Source organism: Loxodonta africana, chromosome 27 (genome assembly GCF_030014295.1).
Source record: "Loxodonta africana isolate mLoxAfr1 chromosome 27, mLoxAfr1.hap2, whole genome shotgun sequence".
In the NCBI taxonomy this organism is placed as follows: Eukaryota; Metazoa; Chordata; class Mammalia; order Proboscidea; family Elephantidae; genus Loxodonta; species Loxodonta africana.
The window spans coordinates 32,559,668-32,581,015 of NC_087368.1; the positions used below are offsets into that span (position 1 = coordinate 32,559,668).

General features: G+C 40.2%; 1 protein-coding gene across 6 annotated transcripts in view; it reads left to right on the forward strand.

Annotated features, from left to right (window-relative positions):
• The window catches only part of FBXL2 (F-box and leucine rich repeat protein 2), a 111,252-nt gene that overhangs the window by 9,113 nt on the left and 80,791 nt on the right, over window positions 1–21,348 (forward strand). For 3 of the 6 annotated variants that reach the window (XM_023554875.2, XM_023554870.2, XM_023554872.2), the window contains exons 2-3: window positions 18,643–18,704; window positions 18,841–18,935. Coding sequence is in view for 3 of the 6 variants with exons in the window: in XM_023554869.2 (XP_023410637.1) it covers window positions 18,643–18,704 (62 nt within the window). In the remaining 3 variants the exon portion in view is untranslated. The remainder of the gene's footprint in view (window positions 1–18,642; window positions 18,705–18,840; window positions 18,936–21,348) is intronic. The other 3 variants (XM_023554869.2, XM_023554868.2, XM_064277434.1) reach the window with 1 other exon arrangement.

Here is a 21,348-nt window from a genome sequence, read left to right on the forward strand (position 1 = left end):
TACAATTTAAACAAAACTGACAGAACAAAAAACGGAAAATCTGAAGATCCTGAATGAATATTCCAGTATCTATTAAATAGATTGAATTCGTTTTTAAAAATCTTCCCATAAAGAAAATCCCAGAGTAAGATGGCATCACTGGTGAATTCTAGGAAACTTCTAAGAAGAAATAATACTGATTTTATATAAACTCTCAGAAAAATAGATGCATAAGGAATACTTCCCAACAGAACTTTGATACTGAACCTGTCAAAGAAAATAAAATTAAAGACCAATATCCCTTATGAAAATGAAAACAAAACCAAACTCTTTGCTGTCCAGTTGATTCTGACTCATAGAGACCCTATAGAATAGAGTAGAGTTGCCCCATAGAGTTTCTAAGGAACAAACAGCTGGTGCATTCAAACTGCCAAGCTTTAGGTTAACAGCCAAGCCCTTAACCACTGTGCCACCAGGCCTCCTGTATGAAAACAGATGTAAAAAATCTATAATAATAAAATATTAGCAAATCAAATCTGGTAGCATATAAAAAGGATAACATATCTTGACCATGTGGGGTTTGCCTCAAAGATGCATATTTGATGTAGCATTTGAAAATCAGTCAGTGTAATTTACTGCGTTAACATCATAAAGGAAAAAATTTATGTTGCTAGGTGTCAAGCCAGCTCCACCTCATAAAGACCAGTAAGTATGATAAAACGAAACACTGCCTGGTCCTGAGCTGTCCTCACACTCGTTGCCATGTCTGACCCCATTGTTGTAGCCACTGTATCTGTCAATTCATCTTGTTGAGGATCTCCTTTTTTTGCTGACCATTATAGTGATTCATCCACTCTGAATGAGGAGCTCTTTGTTGGCTTATATGAATGGATCCAACCTATCCTTTAAAACTGCGTTTTTTTGTTTTTATGAAAAGTTTCCAATACACAGAAAAGTGGGATGCTATAATGAACGCTCATCATTTTACCCACGCCTTAGGTTGGATGGAAACCCTGGTGGCATAGTGGTTAAGTGTTATGGCTACTAACTAAAAGGTTGGCAGTTCAAATCCACCAAGCACTTCTTGGAAACTACGGGGCAGTTCTACCCTGCTCTGTAGGGTTGCTGTGAGTCAGAATCGACTCAATGGCAATGGGGTTTTTTTTGGTTTAGGTTGGATAATTTTAAACATTTGCCATATTTGCCCCTGTCATGGTTTGAATTGTGTCCCTCCAAAATATGTGTCAACGTGGTTAGGCCATGATTCCCAGTATTAAGTGGTCGTCCTCCATTTTGTGATTGTAATTTTATGTTAAAGAGGATTAGGGTGGGATTGTAACACCCTTACTACGGTCACATCCCTGATCCAGTGTAAAGGAAGTTTCCCTGGAGTGTGGCCTGCACCACCTTTTATCTTACAAGAGATGAAAAGAAAAGGGAAGCAAGCAGAGAGTGGGGACCTCATATCACCAAGAAAGCAGTGCTGGGAGCAGAGCGCATCCTTTGGACCTGGGTTTCCTGCACAGAGGAGCTCCTAGTCCAGGGGACGATTGATAACAAGGACCTTCCTCCAGAGCAGACAGAAAGCTTTCCCCTGGAGCTGACGCCTTGAATTTGGACTTTTAGCTCACTTTACTGTGAGGAAATAAATTTCTCTTTGCTAAAGCCATCCATTCATGGTATTTCTGTTACAGCAGCACTAGATGACTAAGACAGCCCTCCCCCCCCTTTTTTCCCTGAAGTTTTAAATCAATTACAGATGCTAAGGCATTTTACCTCTAAATAGTTCAGTATCATTCATCTCTTAAAAATAGCAACTCCTTCCTGTATGACCACAAAACCACTGTTGCTTTTTACAAAATTGATAGTTCCTCAATATCATCTAATACCCAGCCCGTATTCAAGTTTCTCCAGTTGTCTTGAGAATCCTTTCATAACTGGTTTATTCTGCAGGATCCAGGGCCATGTATGACATCTGATTGTTAGGATTTGGTAAAGCCAGACTTAATTTCTACCTTCTTTGTAAAATTTTTCTCGTTCATTACACTGGCCCACTCTTACGGTTTCTTTCAATTCATCAATTTTTTTTTTTTTCCTTGCCACTTATTTGGCTCCATCATGAAACACTTGTGAATTCTCTTGAATTGCTAATCCTTTTATTTAATATTTGTAGGTATTTTATTGAAGATAAGTGTAGTTGATTCTGTTCTTCAGAAATTTTCCTTTCCTTTTTTCCCACAGAGCAATTTGTACATGGTAGGTACGTACTAATAGTTTTGGATGAAAAGGAATTCTTAGGAGCATAAATTTAAGAGGGAAATTTTAGATTGAATACCAACATTTTTTGACATGGATAACTACAATGTGTGCAGGGCTATTGACAAATATGAGGCTTGGGAGGGAGCAAACTGACTGAGGTAGAAAATAAGTCCTATGTTAGTAATGATGAATTTGAGGGGAATAAGGAGAGTTGTCTTGTGGTTAGCTAGGGGAGTGGAGCTGGACTGTGAGTTAAGGCATCTGTTTCCAGGCCTGGCCCATCGGGGCTCAGTATTTACTATTGGGGAAAGGGCTGTAATAGAGAGATGTGTCCAGAACGCTCAGGCAGAGTGAAAAGTAGTAAGTATTTTTTTACTTTGGGGAAGTCAGGAAGGCTTCATAGAGAATGTGACCTTTGAACTCGGTCCTTACCATGAATACCCCTTTGCCTCTCTTAAGAAGCCGTGGTGGTGCAGTGGTTGTGCGGTGGTTAAGTGTTCATCTGCTCACCAGAAGGTTGGCAGTTCTGATCTATCAACCACTCCTTGGAAACCCTATGGGGCTGTTCCACTCTGTCCTATAGGATCGCTGTGAGTTGGAATTGGCTCAATGGAAATGGGTTTGGTTTTGGTTTTTGGTCTCTTAAGGAAGCCAGCACTTGGTGTGGAGGGAAGCCTATTCTGTGCAAAGGAACGTCTTTCTATTTTGGGCACAGCTCTTGCTCAAGATTGTACAATGTGTACCAGTTAAATGTTTACTGGGTGAGAGCAGTAAAAGAAGGACTAGAATAGTGTAGGGTCACAGGAGGCCAGTTAAAAAAGAGAAGAGGAGGAGAAAGGCTGTTATGAGAGTCAAGTCCTGAAAAGACATCTAGAAGATTGAGAGCTGAAAATAGCTTCTGGGCAAAATTCAAGTAAGGTCTATAAACCTGTTGCTGTCGAGTTGATTCCGACTCATAGCGACCCTATAGGACAGAGTAGAACTGCCCCACAGGGTTTCCAAGGAGTGCCTGGTGGATTCAAACTGCCAGCTTTTTGGTTACCAGCCGTAGTTCTTAATCAGTACGCCACCAGGGTTTCCAGACCTGTTGCCTGAGAGTCGATTCTGACTCATAGTGACCGTAAAGGTCTATGGAATAGTCAATGGTATTAGGTCAGTGTTGATTTCCTGCTTTCAATAATTGTATTATGGCTAAGGAAGAAATAAACATTAGGAAAAGTTGGGAGAAGGGTGTACGGGGACTCTGTACTGTTTCTGCAGCATTTCTGTAAGTCTAAAATTATTTTAAAATCTAATTTTTTTTTTTTTAAATGGCCTCTGGATTTGACATCAGTGCCGCAGAAAGGACTTGGAGACTTTTTTGACTGGTGTTTAAAAAGTGAGTTCCAAATTAGGCGGTGAAGTATAAAGGTTCAGATCAAGGTGGTTTATAATCTTGCCATATTTTTCTTTAAGTGATAACATTAAAAGGGATTTTTGACAAAGTAGAGTAACTTTCTGAGAAGGCTGGCCAAAATGGTGGGGCCTTTGGAAACTTGGTCATGAGACAAATGGTGTCAGGAATTGAGAATATTTAGTTTAGAGGAGAGAACTAAAGAACGGTAAGAGATGTTGTTGGGAGTGGCGGTGAATGACACCACGACAATTTTCAGATACTCAACAGTTGTCAGAAGGATGGGCTTATTATAATTAAAAAAAAAAAAAATCTTAATTGTGTTTTAGGTGAAAGTTTACAGTGCAGATTAGTTTCTCATTCAAAAATTTATACACAAATTGTTTTGTGACATTAGTTGTAATACCCGTAATGTGTCAGCACTCTCCTTTCCCTCTCTACCCCGGGCTCCTGGTGTCAATTCGTCCAGTTTTCCTGTCCCCTTCCTGCCTTCTCATCTTTGCTTTTGGGCAGGTGTTCCCCATTTGGTCATGTATATTTGAATGAACTAAGAAGCACAGTTCCTCACATGTTAATTGTTTTATAGGCCTGTCTAATCTTTGGCTGAGAGGTGGACTTTCGGCAGTGGCCTCAGCTCTGAGTTAGCAGGGTGCCGGGGGGCCGTAGTCTCGGAGGTCCCTCCAGTCTCTGTCAGACCAGTAAATCTGGTCTTTTTGGTGAATTTGAATTTTGTTCTACATTTTTTCTCCTGCTTTGTCCTGGCCTTTCTATTGTGATCCCTGTCAGAGAAGTTGGTGGTGGTAGCCAGGCACCAACCGTCTTGTTTTTCTGAGCTCATTTTTTTTTTCAGGCTGGTGGAGGCTGCTTCATATGGTCCATTAGTCCTTTGGACTACAGTTTTCCTTGTGTCTTTGGTATTTTTTTCATTCTACTTTGTTCCAGCAGTATGAGACCAGTAGATACATCTTAGATGGCCGCTCGCAAGTTTTTAAGACTTTAGACGCTACTCACCAAAGTCGGATGTAGAACATCTTTATGAACTGTGTCATGCTGGTTGACCTAGATGTTCCCCAAAACCATGATCCTTAGTCCCAGTAACTCCATTCCTCAAGGTGTTTGGATGTGTCTGGGAAGCTTCTATGACTTTGCATTGATCAGGCTGTGTTGACTTCCCCTTCACCAAACTGAACACTTGTCTACTATGTAGTTAGTCATTTCCCCTCCCTTGTAACCATCCAAGATTGTTTTTTTCTGTGTGTAAACCATTTCTTGGGTTTTTGTAATAGTGGTCTCATACAGTAGCTGTCTTTTTATGATTGACTTATTTCAGTCAGCATAGCCCTCCAGATTCATCCATGTTGTGAGATGTTTCACGGATTCATCATTGTTCTTTTTCATTGTGTAGTATTCCATTGTGTGTATGTACCACAGTTTGTTTATCCATTCGTCTGTTGATGGGCATTTAGGTTGTTTCCATCTTTTTGCTACTGTGAATAATGCTGCGGTGAACATGGGTGTGCATATGTGTATTCACGTGATGGCTCTTATTTCTCTAGGATATATTCCTAGGATTGGGATTGCTGGATCGTATGGTATTTCTATTTCTAACTTTTTAAGGAGTCACCGTATCATTTTCCATAATGCTTGTACCATTTTACAGTCCCACCAGCATTGCATAAGAATTCCAATCTCCCTTCAACTTCTCCAACATTTGTTATTTTCTGTTTATTTTGATTCGTTCTAGTAATGTCGGGATGAGATGGCATCTCATTTAGTTTTGAGTTGCATTTCTCTAATGGCTAATGATCGCAAGCATTTCCTCATGTGTCTGTTAACTGCCTCAATATATTCTTTGGTGAAGTGTCTATGTTGATATCCTTTGTCCATTTTTTGTATTGTCTTTTTGTTATTGAGATGTTGAAGTATTCTATAGATTTTAGAGATTAAACCCTGTTCCACTGGTCTGTGTGTCTCTGGTTGTACCAGTATCAGGCTGTTTAGACTACCATGGCTGTATAGTAGGTTCTGAGATCACATAGTGTGAGACCTCTTACTTTGTTCTTTTTTTTCAATAATGCTTTGCTTATCTGGGGCATCATTCCATATGAAGTTGGTAATTAGCTTTTCCATCTTGTTAAATGATGCTGTTGGTATTTGGATTGGGATTACTTTATACCTGTGTGTGTGTGTGTATATATATATATATATATATATATATGTAGTTTGCTTTGGGTAGAATTGACATTTTCACATTGTTGAGTCTTCCTTTGGTATGTTTTTCCATTTATGTAGGTCTGTTTTGGTTTCTTGCAATAGCGTTTTGTAGTTTTCTTTGTATAGGTCTTTTACATCCCTGGTTGGATTTATTCCTAACTATTTTTTTAGGGGCTAATATAAATGGTATTGTTTTCCTTATTTCTTTTATGAAGTTCTCTTTGGTATTTTGGAATCCAAATGATTTTTGTATGTTGACCTTGTCTCCTGCTAGTCTGCTGAATCTTTCTATTAGTTCCAATAGTTTTCTTGTGGAATCTTTGGGGTTCTCTATGTATTATTATATTAGGATGGGCTTATTTTTTATTCCAAGATCAGTGAATCAGAGTTACAAGATTTCAACTAAACATAGGAAATACCTTCTAGTTGTTAGAATAGGCCATACTAGAATGCTCTCTTCTGTGAAGCACTGATGCTTCACTCACAGTGCCTGGCCGAGGCCACAGAACCAAGAATTTCAGAGGAAGGAATCCCTTTTCCAGTGGAAAGTTTGACTAGGAAACCTCCAAGAATCAAATCTAATTTACTAAAGGAACATATCATCTGAGTTCTGCCCCTCACATCTGTGTAACCCTCAGACATGTCCTTTAACTTCTCTATATTGTGGTTTTCTCTAAAGTGAGGATGGGAATGGAACCTGTCTCATAGGGTTGTTGTGAATTAAATGAGTTCATATGTACATAAAGTGCCTAGAATAGCCTTGGCACCTAGTAAATGCTCAATAAATAGTAACTATGGCGATGGTTGTAATTTTGTAGGGGAACAGTCATAGTCACCTTTGAGAAAGAAGCTTCAGAAGAGCTGTGGAACGGAAACCAAATTGCAGGAGTTTAAGTAAATAATGAGTATTGAGAAAGTAAAGGCAGAAGGTATAGATCTTTTCATTTGTTTTAAAGCCATTTTTATACTTTATTCTATAAACTCCGTGTTCGGGTTCTATTTTGCTGATTTGGTTCTTGATTTTTCTATTGTTTCCAGAGATTCTTAGTTTGTGTTATATTTATTTATTTTCTTTCTGGATTTATCTATAATGTTTTTTGTTTTTCTGTTATGTTTTCTACTAAATGGCTTTAAAAAGTAAGTACAGTTAGGTCAACAAGCACATGAATAAATGCTTGAAACCTTTAGTCATTAGGAAAATGCAAATAAAAACTGCAATGAGATATCACTTCATACCTACTACAAAAAAAGGACGATAACAAGTGTTAGCAAGCATGTGGAGAAACTGAAACTCTCATTTGTTGTTGGGATTATAAAATGATACAGTCACTTTGGAAAATAGTTTGCAAGTTCCTCAAAATAGAGTTACCATATCATCCAGCAATTCCACTTGTACATATATACAAAAAATAGAAAAATATACAAAAGAGAAATGAAAATATACGTTCACCCACACAAATAACTTGTACATGAGTGTTCAGAGCAGCATTATTCATAACGCCTCCATCTTAGGCTGGGTTCTTCAGAGAAACAAAACTAGTGAAATGTATAATACTTGTATGTAGAGAGATGTATATCAAGGAAATGACTCACCCAGTTGTAGAGGCTGGAATAACCTGTGTCCATGGGTGAGGATGGAGACTTTTCCTGATTCACATAGCTACAGGAGCTGGCGAACCCAGGATCAGGAGGTCAGAGGGCAGGGATTTTGTTCACAGGCCGTGAAGATTGATGAATCCCAAGATCAGTAGGCAAGATGGCAGGTAAGCTGCTAGCTCAAGTCCCAAGAACTGGAGGTCAAACAGGAGCCAACTGCAGGATCCAGTGCAAGCAAAAAGCTGCTGCAGCTATGTGAGTCAAGAGAAGCCTCTATCCTGACCCATGTGCTTGGAACCTCCCAGCCTCCACAACCGTGTGAGCCGTATCCTTGATATAAGTCTCTCTCTATATATATGTATATGGATTTGTATGCTTTACTGTTTTTGCTTCTCTAAAGAACCCAGCCTAAGACATTTGGTACCAAGAGTGGTTCTAGAGAAACAAAATTATAAGGATAAATTTTCTAAATTGATTCTCAAGTCTAGTTTTAAAGATGCTGACGACTCTTTCCAGTAGTAGAGAGGGCACTGCTAATCCATGGCATGAGGTGACAATACAAATATGCAAAATATCATCACCAATAGATAAGGTATTGGTGAAAGGTGAGGCTCTGGGTGATTACATGTGTGATACCTTTCTACAATTTTACCATATTGAGAAGTATAAGGAAGCTGGTTGGTTGGTCCTACTTTCTCTAGACAAACTGGTGAAAGAAAGAGATGCACTCAGGGGTTCAGAGGCAGAGCTCAAGTGCTGCATAAATGACCTCAAAGCTTCCACCTATGCTTAGAAAGAAAGCCTTACTTCCTGTAGTAATAGAGCTGATGTTGCCGAAAACCAAACCCAGAGTCTGTTAGAGAGGTTGAATTACAATGCCAACTCAATTGCCAACCTCGAGAGGTCTCTGAAGTTAAAGTGAGGGCATTGATTGGGAAGACATGGGGTGCTGAAACCTGGGATGGGGACATATGGGCAGATAATCAGGAAGCTGGAGACACTGAGCCCCTAAATTCCATTGAATCACTCTTGCAAACAAAACCATTCCTCTTACTCCCATCTGAAGAGATTAGTCCATGTTTCTCTGCTAAACCACTCTGCTCAGTAAAATCATTAGCCCCTCCACCCCCATCTAATGAGGTTAACTTAGGTACATCTAAAGAGCCCTTGTTTGAGTCATTTCCTGGGGCATTGACTGAATTAGATGCTAGGTAAGCTGCTAGCTTAAGTCCCAAGAACTGGAGGTCAGACAAACAGGAGCCAGCTGCAGGACCCAGTGTGAGCAAAAAGCCCCTGCAGCTACGTGAATCAAGAGGAGCCTCTGTCTTGACCCATGGACCTGGGACATTCCAGCCTCTACAACTGTGTGGGCCCATATCCTTGATATAAATCTATCTCTCTCAAAACACTTCCCCACTACCAATTTTGGCTTCTCGACCTGTAACTAGACTTAAGTCCCAACGAACCTGAAAAGGTGAAGTACAGATATGACCCAGGAGGAGGTAATGCTACACTCCAAAAGAACTGCTCGACTTTTCTAATATGTACAAACAGAAACCTGGGAAATAAATGTGTGGCAATAGGCTATTAAGGATGTAGGTCAGTGGTGCAAGGAACATAAAGATAGATCAGTCTGAGTGTATTGATATGAGCTCACTAACCACAGATTCTTCATTCAGTGTTTCAGCTTGAGAAGTTACAAAAGGATCTAATAGTTTATTTCGTCGGGTTGCTGAAGCATGGATTATGCAGTGGACTACCCTAAATCAAGTTGAAGTACCAGACCTGCCTTAGTATACTGTAGAAGAAGATATCCAAAGGCTTAGGGAAATTGGGCTGCTGGAGTGGATTTATCAGGTTAAACCCACAGACCCACACTTGGAGTACCCAGAGGACACAGCTTTTACCACAACTGTGAGGAACTAATTTGTGAAGGGAGCCCCAGCATCCTTGAAGATTGCTGTGATTGCTATTTTATATGTTAGATTTTACAGTGGAAACTGCCCTAATTGAATTAAGACACCTAACTTTGTGGGGCTGATTGGACCCCTTAGTAGTAGGGTCCAAGTGACTGCACTCAATCAACAAAGAAAAGGTGGGTCTCTTTGGATTTTGGAGGCAACATATTCCTCATTTAGGTGTGCTACTCTGACCTGTTTATCAAGTGACTCGAAAAACTGCTAGGTTTGAGTGGGGGCCAGAACAAGAGAAGGCTCTGCAACAGGTTTAGGCTGCCAGGGCAAGTCACTCTCCCACTTGGGCCGTATGATCCAGCTGATCCAATGGGACTTGAAATGTCCATTGCAGATACAGGTGCTGTTCGAAGTCTTTGGCAGGCCCCTGTTGGTGGCTCACAGCACAGACCCTTAGGATTTTGGAGCAAAGCCCTGCCATCCTCTGCAGATAACTACTCTCCTTTTGAGAAATAGCTTTTGGCTTGTTACTGGGCCTTAGTAAAGACTGAATGCTTAACCATGGGACATAAAGTCACCATGCAGCCTGAGCTGCCCATCATGAAGTGAGTGTTGTCTGACCCACAGAGCCATAAAGTTGGACATGCACAGCTGCACTCCATCATTAAATGGAAGTGGTATATACGAAACCGGACCTGAGCAGGACCTGAAGGCACAAGTAAGTTGCATGAGGAAGTGGCCCAAATGCTTATGGTCTCCCCTCCTGTCACATTACCTTCCATCTCCCAGCCTGCACCTATGGCCTCATGGGGAGTTCTTATGATCAGTTGACTGAAGAAGAGAAAACTTGTGCCTGGTTTACAGATGGTTTCTCACGATATGCAGGCACAACATGAAGGTGGACAGCGGCAGCACTACAGCCCCTTTCTGGGACCTCCCTGAAGGACCTTGATGAAGGGAAATCCTCCCAATGGGCAGAACTTTAAGCAGGGCAACTGGTTGTTCCTTTGCTTTGAAGGAGAAATGGCCAGATGTGTGATTGTATTCTGATTCATGGATTGTGTCCAATGGTTTGGCTGAATGGTCAGGGATGTGGAAGAAACATGATTGGAAAATTGGAGACGAGGAGGTATGGGGAAGAGGTATGTGGATAGACCTTCTCAATGGGCCAAAGAAATGAAGATATTTGTGTCTCATGTGAATGCTCACCAAAGGGGACTTCATACCACCAATAAGTAGTGCCAGATCAGAGTGTGTCCTTTGGACTCTGAGTCCTTGTGCTGAGAAGCTCTTAGTCCAGGGGAAGATCGATGACAAGGACCTGCCGCTGGAGCCATTAGAGAGAGAGAAAGCCTTCCCCTGGAGTTGGCGCCCTGAATTTGGAGTTCTAGCCTACTGAATGTGAGAAAATAAATTTCTGTTTGTTAAAGCCATCCTCTTGTGGTATTTCTGTTACAGCAGCACTAGATGACTAAGACAACTCCCAAAGTAGAAACAATCCAAATGTCCATCAACTGATGAGTGAGTAAACAAAATGTGGTATAACCACACAATGAAATCTTATTCATCAATAAAAAGGAATGAAGTACGGTAGATGCTACAACATGGATGGACCTTGAAAACATACTGGGTGAAAGAAGCCAGACACAAAAGATCACATATTGTGTGATTCCATTCAAGTTCAATGTGCAGAATAGGCAAATCCATTGAGACAGAAAAGATTAGTGGTTGCCCAGAGCTAGGGAGAGAAGAATGGAGTGTGACTGCTAATGGGTGTGTGGTTTCTTTTGGGGTTGATGAAAATGTTCTAAAATTAGATACTGGTGATGGTTGCACAGCTCTGTGAATATACTAAAAACCACTGAAGTGAACACTTTAAAATGGTGAGTTTATGGTATGTAAATGTAAAAATTAAATACAATTGTGATATGATCTCTTGCTAAACACTTAAAGTGCTACCAATCCTAAATATTTATACATCTTCACCCATTTTATGAGGATTATGGCTATTACCAATATTCAGTCATTCATTTGACATGTAATCATTGAGCTTGTTTCTAGAACTTAGGAGGCACCATGGTAGGTTCTGAGCGATCAGTGGTATGTGGGACAGAAGTGCTACCTACCCTTATGAAGCCCCAGAGCTCTTTCACTCCTATGCATGTGCCCTCTATCAGATCACTTGATTTAAATCCCTTATTAGTTCTACTAGTTTTGACTTGATTCTCTGGTGTTTGCAAAGTAGACTTCTTTACATTAAACCTCTTATTTCAACGTCATATCTATCTACTGGTTTTCTTATGTATAACTCAGTTTTTCTTAGAGACCACATGGTGTAGGGAAAAGTTTTGGCTATCATCTCCCAGTTCCTAGCTGTCTGATCTGTAGCTAATCATTTACCTCTCTGGGTGTAAAATGGTGGTAGGTGTAGCATCAAAACCTGTCTAACTTCCGGGGGTATAATGGAAATCAGGGTCAGCCCAGTGATGATCCCCACGAGGTGGAGGTCAGACATACCTCTACTCTCCAACCTTTTTAGTGATTTCTGGCACCAGCCTTCCCTCCCATGGCACTCTCAACTTCTCATCTGGGTTTGATAATCCATTGCAGTGGCCACACAGAAATCACAGACCATACTTACAGTTAAATGGTTTATTAAGGAACAGGGTACAACTCAGGGTCGGGGTCAACAGGCTACAACTTAGGATCAGGAAGCACGTAGGCAAAGCCTCCGTCGGTGCTGGACAGCTCTCTCAGCTCCTCTCGGCCAGCAGTGCAGGCCTCCTCCCAGCCCCCTTACGAGGGGCTCCCTTCTGCCCTGTCATCTTTTGCCACCTACTCTGCCACAGGGCCCCTTTCAGGCCAGTTGCCACAGGCTCTGCCACTGGGCCTATTTTGAGCCTCTCACTGTCTTCAGCGTTACAGCTCTTGACCTGTGTTACAGTTCTTTTAGGAGATTCCTTGTCTCCTCTCTCTCTGTGTTTCTTCTCTCTTTCTTCCTTCTGCTTCTCTTCCTCCTTCTTTCTGTCTCCCAAAAACCTTTGTGGAGTTGGCTGCTTATATACACAACTCCTTTTCAATTTCAAGGCATAGCCCCTCCCAGCAGGGCTACAAACTGACCAATCCTCTCTTGGTAGCCAACAGGTATCTCCTTTGCATGATAGGCTATAACTCACCTCATTTGCATAGTCCATTGACTAATCCCTGTAAGGTGCATACCAATCCCAGGGCAGGCTGCAGCCCAGGACCAGACAAATAGTATCAAACCACAAGTTGTTTATGGTTTACCCAGGAAATGTCAATCAACCTGGACAAAAGTAACAAACCCTCTGGGATAGAAAACTAGGGCAAAGGTAACTCCTCAGGGCTTAGGAAAAAAATCTCTCAAGTTGTTTTTCCAAAGAACCAAGGCAAAAGGCCACATAAAGGAACTCATTTCACCACACTGTATCAGTTTTTTTCATATGTAAAAACAAGATAGTGATTTTCTTCTTGTAGAATTGCTGTGAAGATTAAATGAGACAGAAAATGGTGGGACAAGAAACTTAAAAAATCAGTCTATCGATAAACTGGCAAAAATTGACAGAATCAATTTCAGAACTCTGGATCTGATCTTTCATGCTCAAGTATCGCGGTAGCCATGGGGACAGCAGCCCATGTTCTTGGCGTGTCTTGTTGTTGCCAAGGGGCCAACATGGACATGGATCTCAAAAAATTGTGGTTATGTGTTTCGACCTGTGTAGTGGTTCCCCGAAGGACTGGAGCAGAGGCTCAGTGTTATTTCACCCCTCCCCCGTCCTTGGGCTAGAGTAGCTGACTAGGTGGTGCCTTTTGAAAGCATTTAAAAACATACACTAGCCATAGGCACTTGTGGCAAGGGATGGAGCAGCAAACAGACTGAAAATCCTGGGAAGAAGGTGGCTGAGGAGAAAGATCTTTTGAATAAGTTCTTTGAAGGGCTCCCACATGTACTGGGGAATCTGGAGTGCGGCATACGTGTCTGTGGCTGGAAAAGACCTACAGGGACCCTAGACGTATGCCTCTGCCTGATCTTTGGACTCTACATATCAGGAGGTGGTGGCTAAGGCAGAGTTGGAAGCAGTCCCGCTTATCACTGAAGGAGTACCCCAGCTCAGAACCAATCTGCAGACCAGGAGAGTGTTTTTATTTTTATTGATTTATTTATTTTGCTTCAGGCATTTAACGAAATCTCTGTCCAGCCACTGGCTGACCATTGAGATAATAGAACAAAGACCTCAGTGGATTGACACACAAGGAATACAGTCTTTGCAAAAATAGTTGGGAAAAGTTCATAAACAATTCGACTAATGTACCTGTCAGCAGTGAACAACAGCAAGTCCTGATGGGTGGGGAGAATCTGATTTCCAGAGTTACTACATTATAATATTCAAAATACCAGTTTCTAACAAAAAATTAGAAGACATACAAAGGATGGCCCATTCACAGGAAAAATAAAAAAAAGGCAGAAATTGTCCTTGAGAAAGCCCACATATTGGACTTATAGGCAGAGACTTTAAATCAGCTGTCTTAAATATGTTCACAGAGCTTAAGGAAATCATGGACAAAGAACTACAGTATACAATGAAAACTATGTATGAACAAAATGCTGACATCATCAAAGAGGTCAAAATTATAAAAGGGAACCAAATCTAAATTCAGCATACCTGAGCAGGCAGAAGAATCAGTGAAATTGAACATAGGACAATTAAAATAATCCAGTCTAAGGAGCAAAGACAGTTCTTCTTGGATGAAAGCAGAGAGCACCAGAAAGATGTTTACCTGTGTTTTATTGACTATACAAAGGCATTCAACTCTGTGGATCATAACAAATTACGAATAACATTGCACAGAATGGGAATTCCAGAACACTTAATTGTGCTCATGCAGAACCTGTATATAGACCAAGAGGCAGTCATTCTGGAAGAAAAAGGAACACTGCGCTGTTTAAAATTAGGAAGGGTGTGCATCAGGGTTGTATCCTTTCACCATACTTAATCTGTATGCTGAGCAAATAATCCGAGAAGCTGGACTGTATGAAGAAAAATGTGTCTTAGTTATCTAGTGCTGCTATAATACAAATAGCACAAGTAGATGGCTTCAACAAACAGAAATTTATTCTTTCACAGTCTAGTATGCTAGAAGTCCAAATTCAGGGCATCAGTTCCAGGGAAAGGCTTTCTCTCTGCTCTGAAGGAGGGTCCTTGTCATCAATCTTCCCTGGTTGAGGAGCTTCTCAGTGCAGGGATCCTGTGTCCAAAGTATGTGCTATTCTCCTCGCCCTTGTTTCTTGGTGGTATGAGGTCCCCGTGTCTCTCTACTTGCTTCCGTCTTTTATATCGCAAAAGAGATTGACTTAAGACACAACCTAATGTTGTAGATTGAGTCCTACCTCATTACCATAACTGCCACTAATCTCGCCTCATTAACATCATAGAGGTGGGATTTACAACACATAGGAAAATCACATCAGATGACAAAATGGTGGACAGTTACACAATACTGGGAATCATGGACTAACCAAGTTGATAAACATTTTTTTGGGAGGAGGGACACAATTCAGTCTGTAACAACGTAGTGTCAGGATTGGTGGAAGACTCATTAACAGCCTGCAATATGCAGATGACATAACCCTACTTGCTGAAAACAAAGAGGATTTGAAGCATTTACTGATGAAGATCAAAGACTACAGCCTTCAGTATGGATTACAACTCAACATAAAGAAAACAAAAATCCTCACAACTGGACCAATAAGCAAACATTGTGATAGACTGAGAAAATATTGATGTTTTGAAGGATTTCATTTTACATGGATCCACAATCAATGCCCATGGAAGCAGCAGTCAAGAAATCAAATGGCGTATTGCATTGAGCAAATCTGCAAAAGACTTCTTTAAAGTGTTCGAAAGTGAAGATGTCACTTTGGGGACTAAGGTGTGCCTGACCCAAGCCATGGTATTTTCAGTTGCCTCATATGCTTGCTAAAACTGGACAATGAATAAGGAAGACAGAAAAAAATTGATGCCTTTGAATTATGGTGTTGGTGAAGAATATTGAAATATACCATGGACTGCCAGAAGAATGAATAAGTCTGCCTTGGAAGAAGTACAACCAGGATGCTGTTTAGAAGCAAGGATAGTGAGACTTCGTCTCACATACTTTGGATGTGATATCAGGAAGGACCAGTCGCTGGAGAAGGACATCATGCTTATAGAGGGTCAGTGAAAAAGAGGAAGGGCTTCAACAAGATGGACTGACACAGTGGCTGCAACAGTGGACTCAAACATAGCAACGATTGTGAGGCTTGTGCGGGACCAGGCAGTGCTTCTTTCTGTTGTACATAGGGTTGCTGTGAGTCGGAACTAACTCAGTGGTGCTTAACGACAACAACAAGGAGCAAAAACAAAGAGTGAAGAAAAGTGAACAGAGCCTAAGGGACCTCTGGGATACTATTAAGCCAAAGGAGGAGAAAAGGACAGAAAGAATATTTGAAGAAATAATGGCTGAAAACTTTCCAAATTTGACAAAAGACTCATGTCTATCGTGTCATGTACACATCCAAGAAGCTCAGCAAACTCCAGGCAAGCCAGATAAACTTAAAGAGATTCATATTGAGGCACACTATATTCAAATTATTGAAAGACAAATACAGAGAGTCTCAAAAGTGGCAAGAGAGAATGCAACTCATCACCGACAGGGGATCCTCAATAAGATTAACAGGCAATTTCTTATCAGAAACCATGAAGACCAAAAAGTAGTGAGAGGACTTGTTTGAAAAACTGAAAGGGTGAAAAACAAACCCTGTCAACAAAGATTTCTATATCTGACAAAACTATCCTTCAGGAAAGGAGAAATTAAGATAACTGAGGGAGTTCGTCACCAGTAGACCAGCTCTGAAGGAAGTCTTTCAGGCTGAAATGAGGGAACACTAGAAAATAACCCAGAGCCATATGGAGAAATAAAGAGCTACGCTAAAGGTAACTAGATAGGCAAATATAAAAGCCAGATCATTGCATTTTTGATTTGTAACTCCTGTTTTTCTTTCTTACATGATTTTAAAGACAAATGCATATGACAATAATTGTAAATGTATGTTAATGAACACACAATATATAAAGATGTAATTTGTGACAGTGGCAACATAAAGGGGGGGAATGGAACTGTATAGAAGCAGTTTTATATGCTGTTGAAGTTAAGTTCATGTCAGTTCAAAGAAGATTGTTATAAAATTTAAATGTTAATTTAGTCTCCGTGGTAAGCAATAGAAGAACAATTAAAAATATATAGAAAAGAAAATAACAATGGCACACTTGAAAAAAATCAAATACAAAAATTGGCAGTATTGGAAGCATTGAGGAACAAAAAGGCATAAGTAATACAGAAAACAAATAGCAAGATGGCTGAAGTAAGTCCTTCCTTATCATTAATCACTATAAATGTAAAAGGATTAAACTGACCCATTAAAAGACAGAGACTGGCAGAATGGATAAAAACTCATGATCCAAATACAGGCTGTCTACAAGAGGTTCAGTTTAGATCCAAAGAAACAAATAAGTAAAACAATAGAAAAAAACACTCCATGCAAATATTAACCGAAGAGAATTGAGTGACTATTCTAGTATCAGACAAAGTAGACTTTTAAGTGAGAAATTGTTTCAGGAGACAAAGAAGGCCATTAAGTGTTGGTAAAAGGGTCGGTTTATCAAGAAGACATAACAGTTGTTAACATCTGTACCCAAACAACAGATCCCTAAAATATGTGATGCAAACATTGACAGAACTGAAGGGAGAAATGAGCGGTTTTACAACAATAGTGGGAGATTTCAGTACCCCACTTTGAATAATGAATAGAACATCTAGACAGAAAATCAATAGGGAGATAGAGAACTGAACAACAGTATAAACCAGCTAGACCTAATAGACATTTATAGAACACTCCACCCAGCAGTAGAAAGCACATTTTCGTTTAGTGCACAAGTTAAGCCCCGCAAAAGTCTCAAATTTAAGAAGATTAACGTTATTCAAGATATCTCCTCTGACCACAGCAGACTAAAGCTTGAAGTAGTAACAGAAGGAAAACTGGAAAACTTACAAATATGTGGGAAATAAACAACACACAGTTAACCAATGGATCAAAACAGAAATCTCAAAGATAATTAGAAAATACAGATAAATGAAAAGGAAAATATAACATATCAAAACTTATGTGATGTAGTGAAAGCAATACTCAGAAATTCGCAGCTGTAAATGCCTACGTTAAAAAAAAGATAGATCTCAAATCAGTAAGCTAGGTGTTCACGTCAAGGAGCTAGATTAAATAAGATAATTTAGATAAATAATCTGATACAGTGTTTACAGAAGCTGTAAGGTCCCTGTGAGTTGGAATTGACTGCAACGGGTTTGGTTTCTCAGTTTATGAGAGCTTGGAATACAGTAGGCACTTGATAAGTGTTAATCTTGCCACACCCTGGTGGCGCAGTTGCTAAGGTGATGGACTGCTAACCAAAAGGTCGGCGGTTGGAAACCACCGGCGGCTCCAAGGGAGAAAGATGTGGCGGTCTGCTTCCATAGAGGTTTACAGCCTTGGAAACCTGGGATGTTGCTATGAGTTGGAACTGACTTGATGGCGGTTTTTTTGGTTTAGTCTCACATACCACTATGACTCATCGCTGACACTACTTTGAAAATGAATGTAGGGAACTATTTATAACAGTGTTTCTACTTTTGCAGCCGGCAGAATTAGTTTGGTGGGTTGTGGTTATATGTTCTTATATATTTCTTACTGAGATATTACCCACATACCAGTAATTTCACCCTTTTAAAATGCACATTTCAGTAGGTCTTAGTGTATTCGCAAAATTGTGCAATCATCACAACTGTGTAATACAAGAACATTTTCGTTAATCCAAAAAGAAACCTCATACCAGTTAACAGCCACTCCCCAACCCTTAGCAACCAAGAATCTATTTTCTGTTTCCATGGATTTGCCTTTTCTGGACGCTTAATGTCAATGGAATTATACAGTATATGACCTTTTGTGTCTGGTTTCTTTGACTTAGCATGATGTTTTCACAGTTTGTTCATGTTGTGTATGTGTTTTATATCCATCAATTTTGCAGTATAGTGGCTTCATGAAATTAGTATAATTATATCTGTGGGGCAGTGATTGGGCGGTTCTATTTGATACAAAAAAATTTAGCAATGTTTTTGTTTTTTAGTGTAGGTTAAAAAAACATTTTAACAACTTTCCTTTTCTTTTTTTCCTTCCAGGTTTTCTCAAACAGTGATGAAGGCCTCATTAACAAAAAGTTACCCAAAGAACTTCTCTTAAGGTAAGTGTAGGTATGTTTTAGGTAGAGTTAAATTTGATCAGTCAAGTTCCATGAGTATCTTCTTTCTCACTGTGAGTCCATAGCAGAGAAAAACAGACAGAAGTAGCCTAACTGACTTTTTGTTTTTGTTTTATAGAATGCTGTTCAGCTTGTTGTTAAATTTTACTTGGTCTAATCCAGAATGTACTAAAGTATGTACATAGCATTGGTCTGGATTCTTTTTGTAATGTGGTAAGTATTGTGATAACCGTCAGTAGGTGCCATTGTCTGCTATCAGTAGATAACTGTAATGTAGCCAGCAATATGAAGAGAAGTTATCGCTAGGGTTGTGAGCTCCTAAAGTCACAGACTTTTAGGTGTTTTCTGATAAATGGGTTTTAAAATGAGTGCAGAAAATAAGAACAGCCCTTATATATTCTCATTAAGCACTTAAAATGCTGTCAATCCGAAATGTTGATTTGTTTTTACTCATTTCATGAGAATTATGTCCTGACAACAAGTATTATAAAACAGGCTTTTTGGTTTCTGTTTATTTCTAGCATCGCTGTACATGCAGTAAACGTTATTTTGCTTGTCATTTTACCAAGTAAAACTCTGATCCAACATTGGGTGACCCTGAGGTACTGCCCTTTTCTTTAGTACTCTAGAATCATCAAAGAAATCTTATTTTGGTTTTGGGTACTGTTACATTTTAACTCTTTACAAAAATTAATACACATATACATGGTGATCTTCGAATGGCATTTCCCAGACTCAGTTGCTCATTTTGCCGATATCCACAAAACAGAACAAGAAACAAATTCCACGACAACTAAGTGTGGGAAACACTGGGTTAAACAAACCGGTTTTCTGACTTTAGGACTTCTCAGAGCCATCGTAGGCTAACGTGCATGGTGATGCTCTAAGATGGGCAGTCGTGGCATTTCAAACTTCCTGACCATGGAGGCCTTTTCCTGTCGCAGGGGCAACTTGGGGGAAATGCTGACCGAGAGTAAGAGATTGACCAGATGACTCTATTCCCTTACCTAGCTAAGTCTCATTTTAACACTTGGGGAATGAGTAAGAGTTTTGTTTCATAATTGGGAGTAATTCTTTTTATCTGTCCCTGAATCTACCACAAAGTCACTCTGTAAATGCCGCCGATTAAAAATGAAAACCAAACCTTGCTGTTAAGTCGATTCTGACTCATAGTGACCCTGAAGAGCAGGGTAGAACTGCCCCATAGGATTTCCAAGGAGCAGCTGGTGGATTCGAACTGCCTAGCTTTTGGTTAGCAGCTGAGCCCTTAACCGCTGCACCACCAGGGCTCTGGTGTGAGGACTCAGCTTAGTGATGGTGGTCACATTTCAGGGGTGTCAGTGGGTTTTTTCCTTAGCCTCCTGTATTATTTGACACTGTTGTCGTGAGCTCATTCTACTCAGTATAAAAAAAAAAATTGACAGGATCGTACGAAAAATGTCACAACTATGTTTTATCCAATAAAACCAGTATTTGTTTGGATGCATAGAATATTCTTGGACATTTTAGATCGTCTTAAAGCTGTGAAAAGGAAGGCAGGTATGTATATCATATAAACCCATGAGGTCTTGATCAAACACAGCAAACTGTCAAAACCAACATTGCTGGATTATGGTAGGCACCTGCAATCACGGGGAACGCCGCCCACAACAGACCTCACTGTGGATGGTGTCCATAGAATTGTGCAGGGTCCGCCCCTGGCCAGAACATTGTTCTAGCACAGACGTCTAGCTCTAATATGAGTAGGACATCCTTACTCTGGGGAACCATAGCCAGCTTCAGGCTGGCCCATGTTAGTCACTCAACCCTGGGATGTCATTAACTCCAACGTTTGCATGATTACTGTTGCTCTCTTTGACTCAGGATATTAATTTAATATTTTTTCACTTCCAGTAGAGTAGCTTTTACACTCTATTCAGCCGTAGTGGGGTTTGTACCTGTTGGGAAAAAAAGGAGCGGGAGGTGAGGATAGGCCATATAAAAGACTAGTAAAGAATTAAGGAATTATATCACTTTTTGTGATAGTGTGATTTCTAAACTGAAATCTTAGAAATAATTTTATTTCTGTTAAAGACCTATGATGAACACAGCAATTAAGGATCCTGGAGGCTGTCATCACTAGTTATAGCTTTTGAATCACACCGCAAGGCTCATACATAGATCATTTTTCACAAAGGATTTGCCATTTGGGAGCAAATGTTCATAACATGTCTCTTCATAGATTCACGTCCCCACTTCTGATCTTATTTTGGAGCCTGTAAGAGGAATTTGAAGTACTGCTACTACAGGTCGCTGACTCAGGGATCTCAGAATTAACTCTAGCCAACCATGGTATTTTTGGTTTTTTGTTTATTTAGTTTTTGGTGGACTTCAATCATTTCTGCCATTTTATTCTGAGAGTTTCTCTTCCCAGTAGTAGCACCTCTCCCATTCCCTAGCTCTAGCCTTTCTAAGCGAGACTTTGAAGAAGAGTTTGAACCAGGCTACCAAAGCAGCTATCTTCATCTTCTGTTAATTTCACAACTGTGAGAGCAACAAAGTCCCCACCCTCCTGGAACTTATGTCTTGATTATTTTCAGCTCAGTTAAATGATGTCTTCTACTTTTGGTCTTCCGTAGGCTCACCT